This window comes from Saccopteryx leptura, chromosome 9, assembly GCF_036850995.1.
Source record: "Saccopteryx leptura isolate mSacLep1 chromosome 9, mSacLep1_pri_phased_curated, whole genome shotgun sequence".
Classification (NCBI taxonomy): Eukaryota; Metazoa; Chordata; class Mammalia; order Chiroptera; family Emballonuridae; genus Saccopteryx; species Saccopteryx leptura.
In genome coordinates, this window is record NC_089511.1 from 36,501,248 (window position 1) to 36,515,415 (window position 14,168).

A 14,168-nucleotide genomic window follows, 5' to 3' on the forward strand; every position below is an offset into this window, starting at 1 on the left:
CTAGTTGAGCAAGCCCCCTAGTCAGACCTGCCTTGCTGATGAACACCGATTTTATAAAAACAGGTAGAAAATGAATAAAAACCGCTGAAAAAGATAATAACACAGTTGTTGAAAAAACTGGGGGAAAAAAGCTCAAAACAAAAACATCCCTACAGATCATACTGTCACTTATTGCCATGTCCATTAAAATGGGAAAGAACAGATATAAAATGCCAGAAACATTGCTGATAACTGGGTCTAAAAGGCAGGGCGAGGTTTTAAGGAATGAAGTTAACTTCAAAACACAAATTTCTGGTTTTTCAGAATTGAAACATTTTTTTGTTGTTTTATTTTACTGATTTTTTTAGATGAAGGGAGAGAGCAGTAGAGACAAGGAACACCTGTTCCTGCATGTGCCCTGACTGGGGATCAAATGGCAACCTCTGCACTCTGGGTCAATGCTCTGACTGAGCTATCCGGCCAGGGCCAGAATTCAAACTTTCAAAATAGAAAATTATCAGTGACCAAGTTAATAAAAAATTATCCTGAGCCTAACCAGGTGGTGGCACGGTGGATACAGCTTCGACCTGGGATGCTAAGGTCCCAGGTTCAAATCCCCAGGGTTGCTGGCATGAGCCCAAAGGTCACTGGCTCAGCTGGAGCTGCCCCCTCCCTGGGTCAAGGCACATATGAGAAGCAATCAATGAATAACTAAAATGACACAACAACTTGATACTTCATCTCTCTTACTCACTTAAAAAAAAATTATTCTAAGAGGTGGTATTCCAGGATATTTTATCTGTTCCATATATAGTTCTGTAACTTTGAAATAATCCCCTGGAGGAAAATAAAAGGCCTAACAACCCAAAAGCAAAGTGACCCTGACAGGCTGAGAGCTGTGGATGGGGAGCCAGCCACAGTTCTATCAGAAGGCTAGAAGTCAATCCACCTGGGAGGCCTCAAGCAGCATGCTCCCGAGGGCTCCTCTGTTCAGTATTTTTCTGAAGGCTGCGATCACATGATACTGAATTTACAGATACAAAACAAAGAGTAAGAGTTAATAAACTGGATGGCAAATAAAAATCACACAAAGTGAGACAATATAATAAATTACCAATTTGAAATTCAGTTGCCTGTGGTCAAAAAACCAAAGGCAGATGATTGAGAATGGGGGAACAGCTTCATGGATTTCTGTTATCTGAAAACTCAAGATACATCTGTGAGGAGTTCTTACAACCCTCTGGAGTCCAGGCAGATCTGAGTGCTGATCCATCCAGAGCTGGTCTGGCCACATCTGCAGGCTGGAGTTGGGCCCAGAACGAATGTATACTCAGGGTTTGATGAGGTGGGGAACAACCCAGAGAAGACCTCAGAATAAAGGACAGACTCTGCCTTCTGGAATCCCACATCCAAGGCTCCAAGTTACTGGGGCTAGCCAATGATCATGCAAATGCTCTCAACAAAAGGCCAACCGTTTACAATCCAAATTTAAAAAGCAACATGACCATTAAAAGCTTTATTTTAGAAAGTACTTATCTATGGCAAACAGTGGAGATCTTTTAACCTTCACATCCATTACAGGTGAAGTTTTTAAAAGGATAGAATTTAGCACACCTGCAGGAAATACAATGGATAAATCCAACAAGGCAGCAGACATTGAACTATGCAGGCATGTATAACAAGTATGCAGAGGCCATTTATTTGGTCCATAAGTACAGTATAGTTGTATTTGAGTTTTACAAAACATCAAATATAAATAACCTGAAACTGTAACAATACACAAAAATTGGCTTCTTACAGACATACCAGGCAGTACAAGCTGAAAACTTGAGTAAATTAACATTGTTTTACATCAATATACATAGTGCCAGTTAATATTTAAAAACAAGTTTCAATGCATAGCACTTGATACTTTTTGAATCTGTTTCAGTCAGTTAAGAATATGAAAATGGTTAGATCTAGGCTAAAAATAATTCTTTTTCTAACCAAAAATAAAGGCATAATATTTATAACCAGGTATCAACTTTACTAAACCACAATATTTTGAAACTATTAAATGATACCTAAAGGGTATTTACATTAAAAAGGCAACATGCATTGTGTTGTTTCATGTCATGACTGGTTATGCAAAACGCTTTGTTCAAAGGGTTTTAAAACTACTTTGCTACTTTCAATACAGAATACCGCAATGTATCTAATATTTCTAGCAAAATGAGTGCTTTCAAAGGGAGAATTATTTTCAAGTCACTGGTGCCAACTTTCCCCTTTGGAACAAAGGATATAACAAACAACCTGGTTCTGCCCAGGTGACCCTAATGCAGGAAGAGGATTCTGTTAGAGGCACTGCTGTTCAATCTAAAGCTATAACATCATCAAGCTCTTTTGTCTGTTCTGTGCGTGACCTCTTTGTACTGATATTCTCTTTCTCATCTAATTTCCTCTTGCGATTTCTCTCTTCTTCACTGATGTCAGCATTATTTGAAGGACCTTCTTCATCTGAATCAACTATGAGCACATCATCTTGCTCTTGTGCTTATTTCAGAAAAAAAAGAAAAAAATGGTTAAAGTGTGGGAGTTACTAGTGGTTCAATATTTCATATACACGAAAAGCTAACTCTTCTGATACACACCAGACTTAAGAATGGCTATCCTTGGGGAATCTTCACTACATTTACACATTACATATCTCTGTACAATTATAATGTATTCTGTAATAAGCATCTATTTCTTTCCTAATCAAACAAAAAAATTGTTTTAAGCATAAAACTCAAAAACTATTACAGTTCCTTGTTTCTATCTCTCCAACAGAAAAGGGGAGGGCACAAATCCTAATACTGGTAGTGATGATAATCTACAACAAAAACAACATATATATATATATATATATATATATATATACACACACACATATATATACACATACACATAGCACTTATAATGTGCCAGGAACTGTTCTGAGCACTTTGCATATAACAACTCATTTAATCATCACAACAACCCTATAAAGAAGATAACATTATTATCTGTTTTCCATAAGAAAACTGAGGTACAAAGAGGCTAACTTGCCCAAGGTCACATGACAGCAGAGGATGAGGTCAGGATACAAACCCACACCGTGCGGCTCTACAGGACATGCTTTTACCCTGACACAACAGTCAGTTTCATGCCCCTGCCCAACCAATCAAAAGCAGAGCACATCTTACTTATCTCTACAATATCCAACACCTACCCATAGGGATCCATAAATGCACATTGCAAATTCTGGTTTTTAAAAAACTACCATATTCCCTTCCTCAAAGATGATGGCCTCTCTACTTTCAAAGGAGAAAAAAGGTCATGAACCCAGATAGCCCATAAGTGTGCCAAACTCTAGATAGTCTCAAAGTCCATCTTTAAACTCAGAGAACATGAGAACCTACAACCATATTCCAAAGAACACCAAAGACCCAGGATCAAAGAGATGGAAACAGAAGTAAAAAACTTAACTTTTCTTTTCTAGACTTAAAGAATGAAGAGGGCTGTGTGGGGGGCGGGGGAGACAGCGGATACGCAAATCGAGCACAGTTAAAGCACCAGTACTGAACACCCAGGGAAACAGCCTCTGATGCACCCCCTTCCCATCACACTGGTCCTGGGATATCTGTGAAAGCTATAACCATACTCACCAAGTTCTGCTCACTCTAAACAGCAGATGCACTGATCTGCCACTCCCAAATAAAGCAGGGATACAAAATATAAAACTACTACTACTACTACGAATGAATAGTCTTGCCTGACCAGGTGGTGGGGCAGTGAATAGAGCGTCGAACTGGGACGTGGAGGACCCAGGTTCAATACCCCAAGGCGGGCAGATTGAACCCAAAGATCGCTGGCTTGTGCAAGGTGCCACTCACTCTGCTGTAGCCCCTCGGGTCAAGGCACATATGAGAAAGCAATCAATGAACAACTAAGGTGCCACAATGAATTGATGCTTCTCACATCTCTCCCTTCCTGCCTGTCTGTCCCTCTGTCTGTCAAAAGATAAAAAATAAAATAAAAAAATAAAGAATGGTCTTTATGCACTAGTAAACTCACTGACATTTCCAGTTGTAAAAATCCATTACCAAAAAAAAAAGGGAAGAAAAGAAGAAAAGGAGGGAGAAGAAAAGAGAAGAGAAGAGAAGAGAAGAGAAAAGGATAACAAAGTGTTTCTATTCTCAGTAAGAATTTCCCCCAGTCTTAAATGGCTTTATAGGTCATATATTCAAAACTCCATTGAAACGATCAATGCCAAACCAACACACACCTCTAGGTGGCCTATGGATTTCTACTTTATGGTCAAAGGCCACAGAGTAATCAAAGTTTGTTTCTATGTAGTCTTGCTTATTGGGTATGTAACAACCTGCTGGTCAGGGCCACGGCTCACCTGTGGACGTGGAAGGCTGAGCTCCATCGTCACTGCCATTGGTTATGCTTTTGGCAGCATCTTCAGCTTGCTTGGGCCCCACTTTTTCTGGGGCATCACCAACAACTTCAAATTCAACATCCTTTCCTAGGTCTTCACTATAAGAGAACCACATACTGTAAAACTGGACCAGGGCTACGACTATTTACAAAAGCAAGGCAGACCAGAGAGATACTCTTCCTCAGCTTGAAGTATGCTATGTACACACCAAATATTTGGATTCTAATTTTCTTTCAAAAAGATAAAAGAAAACAAGGCTATACATAACAGATTTTTGTGATAATTCAAAAACTCTAAGTCAAATGAAAAGTACCACTGCACCTTCAAATCAGGGAAAGAGTTTTTATTAAAAAAAAAAAAAAGTTAAATAATTAACATCTATTGCTAAAGCAGAAAGCTGAGTCCAAAACTCTATGGCCCAATGTAACTCTGGTATTATTTCTTTAGCTACTATCCAAAAAAATTCTACATACTCTAATTTTGACCAAAATATAACTTAATGTTTTAAGAGTAGGAGAGATGGATTGTGGGTTTCCCCCCATTTTTACAGGCAGCACCTTGGTTTTGTAATGAGTTCTCAAAAACGTGTTAACGTTTAATGCATGAAAGTCAAACAAAAGTCTTTTATGTTATAAAGGGGGTTCTGTACCCAGAGCTAAAAAATATAACAAAACCTCCCCTAACTATGCCTCCTCTTTTAGACACCACTTAATATATTTCCATTTTATTGGACATGTCCTTTCATTCTTTTCTTTCTCAACTGAACACTAGCACAACACTGACATACAACAGGTGTCTAAATTGAGGCTAGAGATCATTCCTAGCATTATCTTTGCCTCAATTGTCAAAGACAATTCAGGCCTGACCTGTGGTGGCACAGTGGATAAAGTGTCGACCTGGAAATGCTGAGGTTGCCGGTTCGAAACCCTGGGCTTGCCTGGTCAAGGCACATATGGGAGTTGATGCTTCCAGCTCCTCCTCCCTTCTCTCTCTCTGTCTCTCCTCTCTCTCTCTGTCTCTCCCTCTCTCTGTCTCTCCCTCTCCTCTCTAAAATGAATAAATTAAAAAAAAAAAAAGACAATTCATATAAGTTCATGGAACTTATACTTATCACTAATAACCCACACATTTAGTTTTTCCTGTTGTTTTATGCTTTTTATAAACCAAATATATATAATACAATGTGTTCTCCAAAATACACAAGTTATATATGCTTGTGCAGAGGTGGGGAGACTGGCAAAACAACTGGATATAGTTGTTTAAATTGGTTAGATGGTCCCCAAAAGTCGAAGTCAATGGGCAGTTTAGGAGTATCAATGAGCATGTATAAAATTGCAACTTGTTAAGAGATAAAATTACCAAAGTGGAGGACCATCTCTATTCCAACTGTACTTTTTATATGTATTAAATATTCTATAATACAAACACTTTAAATGGTTCTTATGAAGGATGTAAAAGCAAATAAAAACAATATGACACAGAAATCTATATAGGATAATATTTAATATTCCATTATTGTTACCATAAATGAAATATTTCTTCCTTTCTTCTAATAAATATTTAAAAATAGAAATTTTTACTCTAGTTCAATTATCAAACTGAACTCACCTCTGACTATAACTATTCAAACACCTGGATTTTACCCTTCGATCAGCCACTGTTGACATTTACCCTCAAACATTTTCTGTCTATCCCTTTTATTTCTGAATACCCGTATTTTTCTGTAGGTCAAACATTAGGGAATTTAGTAGCCAACTTGAGGAAATATTATGCAGTTCCAAATGAACAGTATAGGCTTTAAGAGTAAGACCATATTTTTCTCCATCCACTTTATCTTAATTGTATATATTCAAATAATTTCTTACACTTAAAATATTAATAGTTTCAGCCTGACCTGTGGTGGTGCAGTGGATAAAGTGTTGACCTGGAAATGCTGAGGTCACCGGTTCGAAACCCTGGGCTTGCCTGGTCAAGACACATATGGGAGTTGATGCTTCCAGCTCCTCCCCCCTTCTCTCTCTGTCTCACTCCTCTCTCTCTCTCTCTCTCTGTCTCTTTTTCTCCCTCTCTCTCTCTAAAAATGAATAAATTAAAAAAATTAAAATTATAAAAAAAATATATTAATAGTTTCAAAAAAAATATTAATAGTTCCTACCTATGAAGGATGTTGATCAATAAAGTGTAGTCCTGAAGGAAATCGTCTGCTTGAAGCCGGCTTCCATTTCTAATCCCAAATTCTGACAACTTCTTGTGATTATTAGCTAGAAAATTGTTAAGAAATTTAGATGCTTTAGTTTTATCTACATCGAGCAGTCACATTGGTTTTAAAAAGGTTAAATCCCCACTCTAACCTGAATTATGTTCCCCCAATTCATACGTCAAAGGCCTAGCCCCAGCACCTCAGATTGTGACTGTATTGGGAGACAGTGCTATTTAAAGTGATTTAAAAGGAGGTTTGTTAGGGTGGGCCCTGATCCAAACTCACTGGAATCCTCATGAGAAGCCAAGAAGAGAAACCTTGAGAGAAAACAAACCTCTAGCACCAGACCCCAGCTGAGTGGCTCAGATAGTTAGAGCAATGTCCCAATTTGCCAAGGTTGCGGGTTTAATCCCCAGTCAGGGCACATACAAAAACCAACTGATAAATGCATAAATAAATGAAATGACAAATCAATGTTTCTCTCTCTCCCCCACCCCTCTAAAACCAGCAAATAAAATTTTTAAATAAAAATAAGTAAATAAAACCTCAGCCCTGGGCGGTTGGCTCAGTGGATAGAGCATCGGCCCAGCGTGCGATCCCCAGTCAGGGCACACACGAGAAGCTACCATCTGTTCCTCTTCCTCTCCTCCTCTCTTTCTCTTTCCCACTCGCAGCCAGTGGCTCAACTGAGTTGAACATCAGCCCCAGGTGCTGAGGATTAGCTTGGTTGATTTAAACATCAGCCACAGAAGGGGGTGGCTGGGTGGATCCAGGTCGGGGTGCATGCAGGAGTCTGTCTCACTGTCTCCTCTACTCTTATATAAAATAAAAATTTAAAAACCTCTAGCCACCGAATTATGAGAAAATAAATTTGTTACATAATTGACCTTTAATTATATATTTTGGTATGGCAGCACTAGCAAACTAATCCATTAAAATATTAAGGCTCTGGCCTGGTTGCTCAGTGGATAGAGCACCATGCTGGCATGCAGAGGTTGCAAGTTCAACCCTTGGTCAGGGCACATATGAGAAGCAATCAATGAGTGCACTACTAAACAAAACAACTAAGTGGAACGAGTTGATACTCCCCCCATCCCGTCTCAAATCAATAGAAAAAACACATTAGACACTTACGAATTCATCCTTGAACACTCAACTACTAAAACTGTTTCAAAGGCACAAAACTGAAATTCTGAGAACCTTCTCTCATTCAAACCAAAGTAATTTGGAATCCTGAAGAGTCAGATTTTTTGAGTTCTTCAAAATAAATGCTATGTTGCAAACACATTATCCATGACAAAAGTTTTTAGCAAATTTTATAATTCAGAAATTATAATTACAATTTAGCAAATTTTATAAATTTTATAATTTATAATTCAGAAATATGAGAAACCTTTAATAAAATTTTCATTTCTCAACATAAATTTTCAATATTTCTCAATGAAGAGCTGGTGGGGCCTCCCAAAAATAAACATTCCAATCCAGTTCTATTTTCCACATGTCATTTCTGCTTCATCTGAATATCTCCAGTATGCAGAACGTTCTTAGCACCCAGTCATCACTCTCATCACTCATTAAACCTTTGCTACCCGAACTTTAAATACTCCAATGAAGAACAATTCCTCCAACCAAAAGTGTGGTGTCACCTATTCTAGAGCCTTTCTGCCTTAATTATGCTTTCTCTTCTTCATGCTCAAACGCTCCTCCTTCCTGACCTATAAAAGCAATCAAGTCTCACCTACAACACCGCTTCCTCTATAGCACAGGGCATCTGTCAGTAATACCGCAGTACCTACGTATGGCGCCAGGAGGGTACTGGACCAAGGGGGGTGAACACTTTGTAAATTACAGAATTGTCTAACCACTATGTTGTACACCTGAAATTAATATAATGTTATACATAAGCTAATGAAAAATAAAATTTTTAATGAAAGAAATAGTCTTTGAAAAAGGAAAAAGTGGAGGGGAAAATACCCGTGTGTCTTATGGAGCGAAAAAAACGGCATTTTATTAAATATTTTAACACATCATTTGGTTCAGAGTATATTTTTCTTATTTTCGTCCTTAAAACCCTAGGTGTGTCTTATGGTCAGGTGCGTCTTATGGAGCAAAAAATACGGTAGTTAGTTATTTTTGAGAGAAAACAGGAAGGGAGAGAGATGAGAAGCATCAACTCACAGTTGCGGCACTTTAGTTGTTCACTGATTGCTTTGTGTATGTGCCTTGACTGGGGGACTCCAGTTGAGCCAGTGACCTGCTCAAGCCAGCGACCTTGGGGTTTCAAATATGGGTCCTCAGCGCCCCAGCTTGATGCTCTTACTCACTGTGCCACCACAGGTCAGGCTAAATATTTACTCTTATTTTGACTTTTTTATCTACCTAGAATGTCTTTAGAAAACTAATAGTTTCCTCCCATACTTCCATCCCAAGAACTTTCATACATTCCCCACTCCCTACAAACTCCTCAGACCTAACATATTCAAAAAGAAAAAGTTTCTATCTGACCAGGTGGTGGCGCAGTGGATAAAGCATCGATCTGGGATGCGGTGAACCCAGGTTCAAAACCCTGAAGTCACGGGCTTGAGTGCGGGGTTGCCGGCTTGGGCATGGGATCAGAGACATGACCCCATTGTTTCTGGCTTAAAGCCCAAGGTAGCTGGCCTGAGAGCAAGGGGTCACTAGCTCAGTTGGAGCCCTTCCTTCTGTCAAGGCACATTTGAGAAAGCAATCAATGAACAACTAAGGTGACTCAACTATGAGTAGATGCTTCTCATCCATCTCCCTTCCTGTCTTTCTGTCCCTCTGTCTGTCTCACAAAAAACAATAAAAAAACAGTTCCTGTGCATTCTATCCTGGTTATTAGCATCATCTGTAAAGCCTGTGTCCTGGCAACTGTCTCAGAGGCCTAACAATGCTGCTCTTCTTCACCTGCGCCCTGAATCCTGACCTACAAATCTCAAGTTTTGTCACCTGCTTCTACCTCAGTTAAAATCCCTCACTCCCCTCATTTTTTCTTCTTCTAATAGGCTCCTGTTTCTACTCTCACACCCTTAACTCACCCTCTGCAGATTATAGTAGAAGGTAAGCACATTACTTCACTGCTTAAGCACTGGAGGGAATAAGATACCGGGGAGGAGATAAGTACACATTCCATGTCGACCCAGAAAGTCCTCCAGTGCACGTCCAATGCACCAGCACTGCCACTCCACAGCACCCCACCTTCCAGTGACACAATAACTGGCCATTCCCAAAGTCTTTTGCTGGTTTATAAGTCATGCCTTTGTAGAAGCTACTCATTCCGCCCAATGCAAACAGACACTCCCTTCTCTGCCCAAAGGGTCCTTATTTCTTCAAGAACTGGCCCAAGAGTCCTTTCTCATGTGACTAATCTTAACCTTCCTTTCACAAAGTTTCAATTCATACACTCTTTTTCCACAGTATTTCTTAGACTGTACTAAGTACACTAGCTGATAATCTCTCTTCTCCTTCCAGGCTATAAAGTAATTCAAACCAGAGACTACTGTTATTTATAATCAACCCTGAATTAGGAAAATACCTGACTACGCCTATAATATAGGGCTCTCCACGTATTTGAAAAAATGCCATTTCACCCTCAGCAGCACGCACAGTTGGTGGAGAAGGACACATTTCAACCACTGAGATTCTTGACCAGTTTCTATTTTTAAGGTTCTAGCATTTGAAAGAGCTGGCTAGAACTACAAGGCCAGCACAGTCATGAACAAACTTTTCTTTGGTGAAGACAGCTGGCTAGAATGAGGCCTAAATATTCAACTAGACTCTTAAAATAGACTACTACCCAGCCAAAACATGGCCTCCAATTACTCATGACCTAATAGCGCAAACAATCTGAACAGGAACTACAGCCAAGAAGAATCCTGACGCTAAGTTTTCATTTAAAGAACACGTAACATTTGAATCCCCACGAAGGTCTGGCGAAGTGTACTGAATAAATAACCAGTGAAGAAATAGGTACATAAATAACAATGCCCCCAGATTTTTTTGTTGTTGTTGTATTTTTCTGAAGTTGGAAATGGGGAGGCAGTCAGACAAACTCTCGCATGCGCCCGACCGGGATCCACCCGGCATGCCCACCAGGGGGCGATGCTCTGCCCATCTGGGGCATCGCTCTGTTGCAACTAGAGCCATTCTAGTGCCTGAGGCAGAGGCCACAGAGCCATCCTCAGTGCCCGGGCCATTTTTGCTCCAATGGAGCCTTGGCTGCAGGAGGGGAAGAGAGAGACAGAGAGGAAGAAGAAGGGGAGGGGTAGAGAAGCAGATGGGCGCCTCTCCTGTGTGCCCTGGCCAGGAATCGAACCCGGGCCTCCCACAAGCCAGGCCGACGCTCTACCACTGAGCCAACCGGCCAGGGCCTGCCCCCAGATTTTAAAAGTAATGGTACACTAGCAAAATCTGGAATATGAAATCAGCTAAAATGATAACCCAAGAGATTCTGAGCTGCCAAAGTGACAAAAGAGGTGTGAGAGCTTCTAAGCCCAGACTGGCATGTAATCTGAAGGAGGCATAACCAGAACCAATCCAAATTACGCAAGTTTAAACAGAATCAAACACTGAACCTTCTATAATAAATTCATTAACAAAAGAGATGGCCTGCTTGAACTTTAACAAAGTCTAAAAAGCCAAAACAAGGCACAGATTTTTAGCACTACTTTCTGCTCTATAAGAGGAGTCGGCTATCAAGGCTTTCCCACCCTTGAACCAAACACCTAACAGCCTTAGATTACCTACTCTGACCTAACAGCACAGCCACCTTCTCATTACTAATCTAGCTCCCAGGATCCATGATACAGGCAAAGCAGCTCCTTTGAAGAGGACATTGGGATCATTGTAAACGGTGACTGTGCTCTGGGTATTGACAGTCCCTGGGACATACTGACAATAATGGAGTTCCCCAAACTGGAACTGTTGTGATCCAATCAAGACAATGCCATCTTGGGAGAGCACCTCCTTGACCACACAATGCCCCATTCAGCTGTGATACTGAATAACAGATACAGTAAATGGACAAACTAATGTGCACCCCCTTCATTTAGACATCTCTACCCAAAGGATGGGAGGAAATAAATGTAATGCATCAAACCTTCCGTTTCTCCCTCTTCTGAAGATATCAAGATTGTTCCTTTCCCATCTTCAATTTGAACATCTGGTGCTACCATAGCAAATTTTTCTTTCACAATCTACCGGAAAAAAAGATTCAAAATATTAATATATGCAATTAAACACCATAAAAATCTCAGACATTTTTCCATAAAGGGTCTTAATTTCCCTTCCATGGGAAAAGAGCCAAGCTGCTCTATGTTACCTTAGGGCAAGTGGGAAAGCAGTAGGAATTTGCCCAATTATTTCATGCCCATTTTCCATCCCCATGTTTGACCACCAATGAAGATCAAATATAACTTCCTACAAATGGGGGACTGAGAATGCTTTGATTGGCTGTTGGTATTTTATCCTTTTCTGCAGATCAGGTACTGAACTAGAACCATAACATTTCCTCTTAGTCTTCACAACAACCCTGTACTGGCAGATTTTTTTTTTTTTTTTTTTTTTTTTTTACAGAGACAGAGTCAGAGAGAGGGATAGGGACAGACAGACAGGAACAGAGAGAGATGAGAAGCATCAATCATCAGTTTTTCGTTGCAACTCCTCAGCTGTTCATTGATTGCTTTCTCATATGTGCCTTGACTGTAGGCCTTTAGCAGACCGAGTAACCCCTTGCTCAAGCTAGCGACACTGGGTCCAAGCTGGTGAGCTTTGCTCAAACCAGATGAACCTGTGCTCAAGCTGGCGACCTCAGGGTCTCGAACCTGGGTCCTCCGCCTCCCAGTCTGACACTCTATCCACTGCGCCACTTACTGCCTGGTCAGGCTGTACTGGCATTGTTTTACAACTATAAGTTTTCTCATTAACCTGATTCTCAGATGGTCTTCACCTTCACAAGTTACATTTTGCTTTAAATTCCAAGATGGATCAAAAGTGACAATATATTGTCTGGCCTGTGGTGGCGCAGTGGATAAAAAGCCTAGACCTTGAATGCTGGTTCGAGGCCCTGGGTTTGTCTGGTCAGGACACATATGGGAGTTGATGCTTCCTGCTCTTCCCCCCTCTTTCACTCTCTTCCTCTCTCTCTCTAAAAAGGAATAAAAAATTAAAAAAAAAAAAAGTGACAATATTGTCGATTCTACCTGCTCGTAAAAAAAGGGGGGGGGCCCTCTCTAAAGGTCTGTTTACTCTACAAATAAGCAGAACTGCCTTTAAGCTCAAGAATGAGTACATAGCAATTATAATTACTTCCTAAGAAAGAAGGTGGGGCACCTGAGGTTGCCCCACACTCTGCTGGCCAGCATTCCAAGTCCTGCTGTTTACCCTTGTGAAACACGAGACCTAGTGAACCTGCTTGTGCATCTATTCCTGGGAGAAAGGCCATTCCCTCTTAAGTAGCCTTGAGGACCATGAAGGTCTAAAAGGTACATATAAATGACGATGATCTAATCAGATAACAATCTGAAGTGATACCAAAGTAGGACATAATACCAATTGGGGCCATTTTTGGTAAGTTCCCTAATAAAGAAACTAAACTAGCCAGTTTAGGAGGAACCTAAAAACCAGGCCATAGAACCAGACCACATCCTAAACCACCATTTCCCTCACTCTGGAGTGCTACAGGTGAATGAGGTATATAAATGCTGCATCTCCCCAGGTATTAACTTTAACACACAGGAGTCAGGACATTAACCCAACCATTTAGGATACCTCCTGCCTGCCAAAAAATACAGACTTTATACACTACCTGGGGCACATGGCGAGCAGTCTCTTGCTTGCCAGGATATACTACACCACCTCTGTAGTACCTGTGGTGCATTTTCCAGCCAAATACAGCACTTTCCTTTCCGGGACGTGAGGCACATATTCAGGAACCACAGAGGAACACAGCTAGCAGGACCCCAAAGAGTAAAGTGACAGAGGATATCAGAGCAACATACCTCAGTAACCAGTCTTTCAGAGTAATTATATGGCTTTTAGTTTGTTATTGAAGTAACACAGTAAAAGGCAAAAAAAAAAAAACAACAAAAAAAAAACTTGAGGGTATTTTCAGGAAAAAGAAAATGAACAAATTAAAAGAGAACTAGCCTCTGTACTGACCTTATCTTGTAAGGTGAGGACGGTCACTTTATGGACATTTAGTCGCACAGTCACCTCTGGCTTGCTGGCACATACGTAACAATTAGGGTTGGGAGGGTCCAGTGCACAAGGAACAAGGAGCTTCTTTCTTGGGTTTGGTTGTTTATTCAAAAAAATCTTTGGAGGGGAAAAAAACACAAGCAGAAATCAGAAATTTAAGTCACAATTTTATATATCACACTATCTAAAATTTACTGTCTTATTTACTGTACAGCCAATGAAAAGGATTTAAATATCACCTTCTAGATGGCAAAAAGAATAAGAAAAATAATGACCTTAAAGAGCCTAATTATCCAAACTTCTTTTTAACAACAATAAGGCTTAGAC

General features: G+C 40.2%; 1 protein-coding gene across 1 annotated transcript in view; it reads right to left on the reverse strand.

Annotated features, from left to right (window-relative positions):
* Positions 1-1,466: 1,466 nt before the first annotated feature.
* The window catches only part of UBA2 (ubiquitin like modifier activating enzyme 2), a 42,208-nt gene continuing 29,506 nt past the window's right edge, over positions 1,467-14,168 (reverse strand). The window contains exons 13-17 of the mRNA XM_066348581.1: positions 13,803-13,958; positions 11,743-11,839; positions 6,579-6,684; positions 4,385-4,521; positions 1,467-2,511 (exon numbers count right to left, since the gene is read on the reverse strand). Of these exons, the coding sequence (XP_066204678.1) occupies positions 2,330-2,511; positions 4,385-4,521; positions 6,579-6,684; positions 11,743-11,839; positions 13,803-13,958 (678 nt within the window). The 3' untranslated portion in view covers positions 1,467-2,329. The remainder of the gene's footprint in view (positions 2,512-4,384; positions 4,522-6,578; positions 6,685-11,742; positions 11,840-13,802; positions 13,959-14,168) is intronic.